The 9574-nt window shown below is 51.2% G+C and overlaps 1 protein-coding gene across 1 annotated transcript in view; it reads right to left on the bottom strand.

Annotated features, from left to right (window-relative positions):
* HCN4 (hyperpolarization activated cyclic nucleotide gated potassium channel 4) overlaps positions 1–9568 on the bottom strand; it is a gene marked incomplete at its 5' end in the record, with an annotated part of 53795 nt that extends 44227 nt beyond the window's left edge. Inside the window, one exon of the mRNA XM_005882808.2 lies at positions 9249–9568. Within this exon, the coding sequence (XP_005882870.1) occupies positions 9249–9568 (320 nt within the window). The remainder of the gene's footprint in view (positions 1–9248) is intronic.
* Between the last annotated feature and the right edge of the window lie 6 nt (positions 9569–9574).

Here is a 9574-nt window from a genome sequence, read left to right as displayed (position 1 = left end):
TTTATTTACCTTCTATAATTGAAACTTTGTTGCCTTCAGTGGAGCTCAGAGCCGGCCGTGAAGCTTGGCTTCCTCCATCACTGGAGAAACCAAGCCTCCTGCTGGCTTCAGCTCCATGGCTGCCGGCCGCCATGTTGGTTGGGTTAATTTGCATATAGTTGCTCTGATTGGCTGGTGGGCATGGCTTAAGGCATAGTGAAGGGATGGTCAATTTGCATGTTTGTCTTTTATTAGATTAGATACTTTACCTCCCAGAAAGGACCAATTAGCTATTTGGCCAATTAGCTGGCTCAAATACTAAGAGGTGTAGGAGCTCAGGGAGCTTAAAGGAAGGGAGGGCTTCCTAAAGGTGAGAGCACAAGGGAGGGGTTGGCAACATGCCCACATTGCCCCAAGACCTGGTGTCTCAGGGACGAACTGGGTTGGCTCAGAGGCTTTGTTCAAGGATTCCAGTTCCACCAAGGCCTTATCTTGGTCCCAGGCTGAACTCTGATCCTGAACATAGACTGAGCCCTAATCCTGATCAGTCTGAGCCAAAACTGTGGCCTCATATTGAGCCTTAACCCTGCTTACAAACTGAACCCCGATTTGCTCACACACTGGTCCCCAACATGCTTATATGCTGAGCCCCGACCCTGCTCACATGCAGACCCCAGAACCTATTCACACACTGAGCCCTGACCCTGTTCACACACTGAGCCCCAACTGTGGACAGAAATTGAGCTCTAAACCACAGACTGACTCCACTTCCTCATTTCTCTGAAGGATGTAATAAATTGACCAGGTGAACACCTATTTCTCTGGTGGAGAGAACATAGATATATACCATTGTCTGTTTGACCCCTTCCCATTTGAACCCCAATCATTCCTATCATGGAACAGGTGCATCAATGTCACTGGGTTTGGTTCCAAAATCTAGCTCCTCCCCTGGCAGGTTCTGACAGGAGTGGAGACCTTTGAGATTTTGGCCACATCCAGTGAATGTGCAAGCATCCTACCCCAGCATCCCTGGGAACCACAGCCCCAGAGTGAGGGGTTAGGACAGGCATGTCTCAGCCTCCAGATGCTGCATCTTCAGATAAAGAAAGACTCCCTTCTCATTGGATGAGCTTAAATTAAGAAGAGACCCTGAAAATACCTCTCACCCCAAACTTTAGGCATGGGGCTAGGGAGATTTTTTTTTTTAAAAAAAAAGCTCCAATGACAAGAGCATTAAGTAAAAGCTTTCCCTGGCTGGGGACACCCTCAGAAGAGACTGTGGGGCTGTAAGACCCTTGCAGCCAGATGTTATATAACCCACTTGGGTTCTGGTTTCATCTCTGACATAGTCTTATCAGTGACCTCAGGCTGGTTGCTTGCCCTCTCTAGTTCTGTGCTCCCTATCTATCTATCTATCTATCTATAAGGCTAATATGCTAAGTGTCCCTCTGCCCAGCCAACCGGTCACTATGATACACACTGAGCACCAGGGGGAAGACGCTCAACACAGGTGCTGCCATGATGCACACTGGCCATTTACAGAGAAACAGCACCGTGGACCTGGTGCCCACAAAGCACACTCGGCTTTCCCCTAAGTGGGACACAGGCCCCGCCACCACCCTGGAGCAACAGCCCACCAAACTGCAGCCAACGCTGCCATGGTGCAAAATTCGGCCCACAGCCCAGCCCAGAAATGGTGGCTGTGGGTGCTGGGTAATGATGTCACGTAGCAACGCCCAGCTTCCTCTCCCTATCGACTAGCCTCCTTGCAGTTTCTTCAGCCCAGGAACACAACTTGCTTTATAGCCAGGTGGAAACATTTCACACTTTAACCAAATGTCTGTGAAGCATTTTCCTGTGCCTCATCTCATTTGATCCTCACAGAAGTCCTGGAGTAGGCAGATAGGAGACTTGATGGAATCCTATTTTCTTTTCATTAGCCGGAAAACAGAGATTTAGAAAGCTTAGAAACTTGACCCAACTGAGAAGAAGAAATGGTGGACCTTGAAAATGACTTCAGGTTTTCTCACTGTGCAGAATATAGTCAAACACTGCTGCAGTTAAATATTTTACCCTTTGTTCTCCCTGCGTGATCTATGATAATAGTCTGCATCATGTTGATATTTACTGCTGTGTTGCTGACAATTACCTTAAAGAGAAGTTGGGGTGCTTCACTGGGCTGGAAAAAAGTTTAGCTAAATCAGAAAGCAGGTCTAATTAAGCAAGTTTATTCTATATATATAAAAGGCTAAGTTGACTCATGCACGCGCAATACATATAAAGCTCTTGCTGATGCCAATGACACACGTGTGTTTCCATCTGTCATTGTTGATCGTGAATTTGGTTGACACTTCTATTATAGAAGGCCGGTAGCTGGTATTCTGAGACTTGTTACATTTCCTGTTCCAGCTGAACCCCAGCTCCTCACAGCCCCTCCACACAGATGATGTGTGTGGTCAAACATTATCTGCATTGTTTTTATTCTCAGGAGAATGTTTTATTGAACTACCTTAGTAATTTAACTTTTTAAAGCTAACAAAAAAAAAGGAAGAGAAAGGAGGCATAAATATGAGTTTAGAGTCCTAGAGGCCAGGATCAAATGCCAGTTCTGGTTCTTTCTAGCTACATGATTTGGGGCAAATATTTTTTTCCCCCCATCAAAGCCTGTTTTCTTACCTGTAAATTGGGGACAATAGGACCTATTTTGCTGGATGCTATGGAAAGTAAATGAAATATGAGGAATAAAACTATTAGCACAGTCTGGCAAATGGTAGATGGTTCATAAATGGTGGTTACTGATCTGTGAACCCACCTGCCCTTAGTCTCTATTGGTTTGAGTCTAGGATTGTAAACTCAGATGCCTACAGGGATCAGGCAGCTAAATGTGTATGAGTGACACTGTTGGGTGTGGGACAGGTAGGCTGTGGGCAGTTGGAGAGCAGAAGTCAATTTAAAGAGGGCAGCCTCTAGTCTGCTCCAGCTCCCTACTATGGGGTGAGAATGTGGGCCCAAAGCTGCCAGGGTTTCCAATTTTTCAAGAGAAACCCCAAAGCAAAATTTTTATGTTACATCTTTCCATTTTAAAACATTGTCTCAGATTTGTTATGACCAAACAGAACACATCTGGGCACTGTGGTTGGTCCATGGGATAAATGCTGCTTAACAACCTCTGGCCTCAGTACTTCTGTCTCATCTTGAGCACCCACAGTGATGGGGAGCTCACCACCTCTCTGTGCTTCCTCCCTCCCCCATTCTGGACAGGAGCTGATAGAGAGTGTTTCTGAGTGGCCTCCTTGGCTTTGGAATCACAGATTTCCAGGTCCCTGACAATGCTTTCTCAGTAAAGCCTGGCTGGCAGAGAACATCCTCTCCAAAGCCAAAGCAATGTCCCTGCCCTCCCCATGGCCTGCTCTGGCTGGGAAATGTGGATTCTTCAACATCCCCTGGGCTCAAGCAAGATGGCCTGGCCAGCCTCAGTAGCCCTTCTATTAATTAGCAACTGGCAGTAGCAGCTTTGTAAGAGCCCTTGAGCCAAGGGGTGTGTGTGCTGGAGCTGGCTGCTTCCTCAGTTTTATGGCAAACCCCCCAGGGACTGAGGATGAATTTTCTGCTGCAGAGAGTGGCAATTGCACAGGCCACTCAGGTTGTTATGACACTTGTCAGCCCCATCATCTGTATGTAGACTGGGTAGACCTTCTTCTAGGATAGGAGAGGGCAGAGAGAAGTAATAGATGAGCCCAGCCCACAGGGGAGTCTGCTAGGCATGTCTGGGGCAGGGGAGGATGGCATTAAGATTCTGACAATCCCCCACCACACCTTAAGGAGCCAAGGCAACTGCTCTTAGAGGATGCTTCTATCCTCCCAGCCATCCAGTCAGAGCCACCTCACACTGGCTCTCCTCTCCCGGAACCTCTCGACTCTCGCTGACAACATCTATTCCTTTCGGGGAATCTCACTGCAGCACAGTAGTCACTGCACTCCCTGCCCCTCCTCCTCCAGCCAGGCCCACCCTTCTGGCCCTTAGAATGGGAAAGAAGCTGCCAAAGCAATGAGACAGGATGGATGAATGAGGGCCCTTTGGCCACTTGCCTCCCCTTGTTCACTCCATCCCGACAGCTAGCATCCAAGGCCAGCAGGGTCCAAGCAGCCATGCAGAATGGAGGAAGGCTGTGAATCCGACACCCCAGGTTTGCAGCCTACCTCTGTGGCTGAGGTCTGCTCAGCCAGTTCACAGAATTCACCCCGCTGTACTGGGCACTGGAGGTGAAAGGGAGAAGACAGTGCCCTCAGGGAACTCAGTCAGGGAGCCCAGGCTAAGCACAGAACAAGCACAGGGTCTGAACTTCAGTGCTACAAGCACATTCTGAGCACCAGCAGCATCGCATCACCTGGGTGTTTATCAGAAATGCAGAATCTCAGCCCCCGCCCCAGACCTAAGGAGTCAGAATCTGTATTTTAACCAGATCCCCAGGTGAGTTGGATGGCATGACAGTGTGAGAAGCACGGCATTATAATAAACACAAGCTCCATTCAAATGCCATGGAGGGAGAGGAATGATGGCGGATGCAGTGACCTGAGAGGGCATCCCAGAAGTCCTAAAGCATGGGAGAGGAGAGAAGATGGACAGGCAGACAGCCTAAAATTGTTTGGGGGGGGGGGCAGGCCACCTGCAGTGGCTCGCAACAGCTAAGGGAGCAAATGGGGCATGGCTGGACAGGGGCGAGGCCCCTGCCTAATTACGTAGAAACCAAACCAGGGCCTGAAGCCTTGCAACAGGGAGAACCTGGAGTCCAGGCCTCCCACCCAGCAATGTAAGGGTCCTGCCCCATGGGGTTTCTGTGCATTATCAGCATCCAGGGAGACTTCAGCCTGAGCATACCCTCCACTAGCCCCAGTCTTATCAGGTGGAGCATATCCTCATCACGAGAGAATCCCGATGCCCACTGTGCCAGCCAACAGCACCACCCAGGCAGCTCACCTTGGAATTCCACTCTGTCCCAAGGTGCCCTTCCCTTCCACTAGCACCACGGCTTGCAGCACTTTCAGCCTGGCTTTCTACACTGATAGCAGAAGCTGCATTTCTGGGCAATGGCCCCAGGAAGGTCTACTCCAGGAGGGGCCGCAGAACCCACCAGCCCCAGAGCCAAAGCTGCTGCCTTCTGCCTCACTAACTCCTACCTGAACAGTCCTTCCCATGGTTGAAAGGGAGAGGTATAGGTGTGGGGCTGAGGAAACAGAACAGAAACTAGTCCCCAAGCGGAGCACCTTTTCTTCTTCAGGCATTGCTGCCAATGGGAGGCCCAAGCCTCAGATTACAGAGGGCACCGGGAAAGCCAGCTTTAGGAAGCTAGCACCTGATCCTACCAGGCCAGGACTCTCTTCTGGGATGGCCTAGAGTGAGGTTCACAACCTAGATGGTCTTCAACTTAGGGGGTCCAGAAATCCCAGAAATTGAGTGTTGATATTGTGTGTCTGGATGTACATTTATCTTTCTGGATAGAGACTGTGATTCCCAACAGGTTCTCAGTTAGGCCTCTGATTTGGGTTCAGAACAACTCGCTTGAGGCAAGGAGAGAGGCCCGTCTAGTCTGCGCAGGAGTAAGGAAAGGAAGCAGTGCGGACAGGGGCTGTGTGATTCACCACAGCATCACTGCTCTCTGACAGCGCGCTGGAGCTTCTCACCTCTACGGGTGACCACAGTTGTACAATTTGTGTCTGACATGATAACAGGCAATGGGATTCCCATTTTCCTAGGTGAAAACTGAGGCTCAGACAAGGCTCATAACCTGAGCAGGGCCCCATAGCAGACAGGGATGAGGAGCTGATGTGAGGTGGGCAATGGCAGTGCCTAGGGCCAGTTATCAGCACAGGAGGCCATTGGCCCAGCTTCCATGATTTTGGGGCCCAGTTGTTTCTGCCTCAAGAAAAGGACCCTCTAGGACCCTCTCTTCTCTTCCCTTCCCCTTCCCCTTCCCTTCTTCACAGCTTCAGAAGGCTCAGGCTAGCAGAGGGAAGAGGCAGAGGGATGAGAAGGGCCAAGCTTGCCTGCCTCCATTTTCAAGGCCAAGATAGAGCTTGGAGCACAGAAGTAGCCCCAGAACTGTCATCCCACACAGGACTTCCCTGCCAGCCGCATGTCCACCCACACATTCCCAGACTCCTGCTCAGACATCAATACACACCCCCAGGCCTACAATCCCCCACCCCTCCCTCCATCCCCTCAAAGCCTGACCCTTGAAAGCCTGACCAACTTCTGGGAATAAAACCAGGTACATCTTCACATGGGGTTCCCAATCCTTTTCTCTCCTCTTGGAAAAAGCAAGATTATGTAGATGCTATGTTTTATTTATTCTAGGTTCCCACTGCCAAGCCCAACTTCCAGGACATGGCTCATGTAGAAGGAAGGACCCGCCCAGGACCCAAGAGCCCAACCTACCTTGTGCGGGAGCCTGGGGACAATGCCCTGAGGGGCTGTGTGTCCTGGCCTCTTCCCTTACCAAACTTTAAATATAAGTTTAAAAGGCAAGTGAGTAGTAGAAGAGGAGGGAAGGGGAGGCTAGACAAGCCTTAGGAGCCTGGAGGTGCCATGGGAGTAGCCAGGGCATGGTGTGTGGAGGTGGGGGCGGGGGTGAGGAGAAGCAGAGGTAGCCAACAAAAGCCTATCATTGAACATGGCCAATAAATATGTGGGTCCCTCAGAGCACAGCCCATTCTCCAGCCCTTAGAAAAGGTACCAACCTTCTTCCCCCAGGAATAGGAGATGTCAGAAGCAATCCATGACAGTAAGCTCTGAACTCCAAACCACAAACTCAATCTATCATGGTTTGCTAGCGATTCTTTATTAAACCAATGCTGCTGGATCAATGCATTCTGCCCATCAAAATGATGAATAAATCCTCAACTGGCCCGGGCAATGCTTGCAGAAGCTCCTATAAAGCCTGAGCTAGGCAATGGGATTAGTGCCATTAGTGGCTGCAACTTGAGGGACTGAGGCTTTGGGCGCTGGGTTAGGGGCAGTGGGTGAGGTTGGGTTGAGTGTTGCAGTTTCTAAGCTTAAAGACTTAGCTAGGCCTTTGCCTCTTGGACCTGCTGAAACGACATCAGCTGCTCTGGCCTGGAGACAGGAGAGGCCTGACCACTGCTCCTCCAGAAGCTCACACAGACGGTCTTTCTTAGATTTCTTACCTCACACCCCACCCAGCAGCAACAACTACCAGGCTGCACACAGAGGATGTGTGCTTCCAGCTACTGGTCCCTGTTGCTTATTGGACAAATCCAAATTCAAAGCCCAGTCTGACTTTTTACGTTGCCCATTTTTCAATCTTGCTGCATCCACCCGTCTCTAACCCCTTCAACCTCTCCCTCCACCATGTCCCAGGTGGCCTGCAGACAGTGGAAGATTCTGCAGCAGGGGACTGCAGATAGACATGCTAAGATGGATAGAGGAAGATCAGGAAGGCGGGGAGGTTCCCATTGATGCAGTCAACCCAGTCCTAGTTCTACACCATGCAGGGTAAGGAGAGATTGGGAAGGCACAGCCCAGTGCCCAAATGTTCAATCAATGCCTATTGTTGATGAAGGTCAGGTGTGCCTGGGGTTGGTCCCTCACAGTCCCCAACCCCAGGACGGTGATGAGAACCCTGAACAGAGGCTTTCAGACAGCAAAGAGGGTGGGGAGCTGAGCAAGGGAAAGGAGGGCCCCTCAACAATCTCAACTGGTTGATACTGGCCCAGCTTACCTCCCACCACCACCAGGGAGTTCAGAGGGAAGAGGAGAAACCCAGGACACCCAGAGGATTGCCTACTCCTCCCTGGCTCAGGCTGGAGTCCTCAAGTCCCAGTACTGACCAGAGGGGAGGCCACACTTTAGGAAGCTGGCACTGGGAACCAGCCACAGTTCCTGATGGGAGGGCCCACATTGTTCACACAACGTGAAGATCTTCTGGGATGGGAACTTTGGACATTAAGGTTAGGAAGAGTAGTCCTTCAAAAAACAAACAAATAAATAAAAAATTTTAGAAAAGAAAAAAAAGGGGAGAGGCCCTCTGGTCACCACCTATTTTAAGTGTTACCTGACTGGTCATTCCCAGCATGAAAAAACTCTCTCATTGGATGGAAATGGCTTTGTTCTCATAACAAACCTAGTTCCCTAGAGTTTGCAAAGAGGGCTCTGAGTTGACAAAATGCTCATTTATAGTGGAGACAAGCAGGATAGGCAGGTAAGAGAGCTCAATACAGGACAGGGCTCAGAGAGAGAATGAATTAAACCCAGCTCAAAAGGGTGGCTGTTTTTTCAGACCCTCACTTTAATCCTGTGTATCAAGAAAGCCCAGGGGAGCACTGGGGGACCCAAGACCTTGATTGAGGTAGGGGAATCCCTGATCTCAACTTCAGAGACAATCACCACTCTCTCTTTTTGCACAGGCCCGGAGTGGTACCTGCTGTGCAGGGGTATCTGACGCAGGTAATGGCGGAGGGGGCAGCGTCCCTCTCCTTGACTGGCAGTCACACCGTTTGTTTGGGGACTCACGGCTGACCCATGAAAGACCTAGCAGTTGCTGGAACTTGGGCCACTGGAGTGAGGACGGTACACTGGATAAACTTGGGGTCACATGACAGCTGCTCATCAGTCAGGGTATAGGGCATCTTCACTGACCACTGTGAGCAAGGTCATCCTGTCCTGCCAGTCTGGATACCAGCTACCTAGGGTATCTACTGCTGGCTACCACTTGGCATGAGGGACTGGGCCCAGAGTTAAGGTGGATGCAGAGAACTTTCATCCTGGGCATGAGGCCCCAGTGACCTCTGTCCTCCAGAGGTCCAGCTCTCCCTCTCCAGCTATAGCTCCCCAGGGCACCAGAGGCAGGTATTAACAGCTTGGAGGTCAGCACCCAAGGAGCTGGCCCAGCTGCCAAGAGGTCTGTCTCCCTTCATGGCCCTGTTCTTCAGGCTGAATAGACTGTCTCTAGGATGGTCACTGACTCCGTGGCCCAGAAGAAATGTATGGCTTAAGGTGGCAGGGCTAGGCCAGGCTCGGAACACCTTTTCAGCCAGCCTCTAATGTGGCCAAGGTCTGCAGCCCAGAACACAGAGGAAAGTTCCCTGCACTGTGCAGGAAGGAGGTCTGGGGATGTCTGGGAGCCTAGAGGTGCCTCACTTCTCTTGGAGCTTCCAGTGTGAGAAAGGAAAGTAAGTTAACTCTGGCTGAGAGGTAGGGCCGAGAGAAGGAGCATGCCTGCGACAGCCTGGAGCACCATGGGCCCCCTTACCTGAAGTCACTGTAGGGGTGGATAATCCAAAACCCGGCTGACTTAACTCTCTCCTGCTCCCGCTCCACAGCTTTCTGGCTGCCAAACATCCTCAGGGAGAATTTGTTGACCCCGGGCTGGAGCATGGCCCCGAACTGGCGCTGCATGAAGCCGGCCTGGCCCAGGCGCACCTCGGCCTCAGGGAGGATCTGGTCGCCAGCGGCCGCGCCTCCCTCCACTTTGATAGCGGTGTCCACGGAAGGCTGCTCGCAGGAGGTGGAGGCTGACTGCGGCGACTGCTGGAGTGGCGGCGAAGAGGCTGAGGGCTTCGCCGAGGAGCACGGGCG

The sequence above is a fragment of the Myotis brandtii genome, unplaced genomic scaffold (genome assembly GCF_000412655.1).
Source record: "Myotis brandtii unplaced genomic scaffold, ASM41265v1 scaffold74, whole genome shotgun sequence".
NCBI classification, from domain to species: domain Eukaryota; kingdom Metazoa; phylum Chordata; class Mammalia; order Chiroptera; family Vespertilionidae; genus Myotis; species Myotis brandtii.
This window is presented reverse-complemented; position numbering and strand designations above follow the sequence as displayed.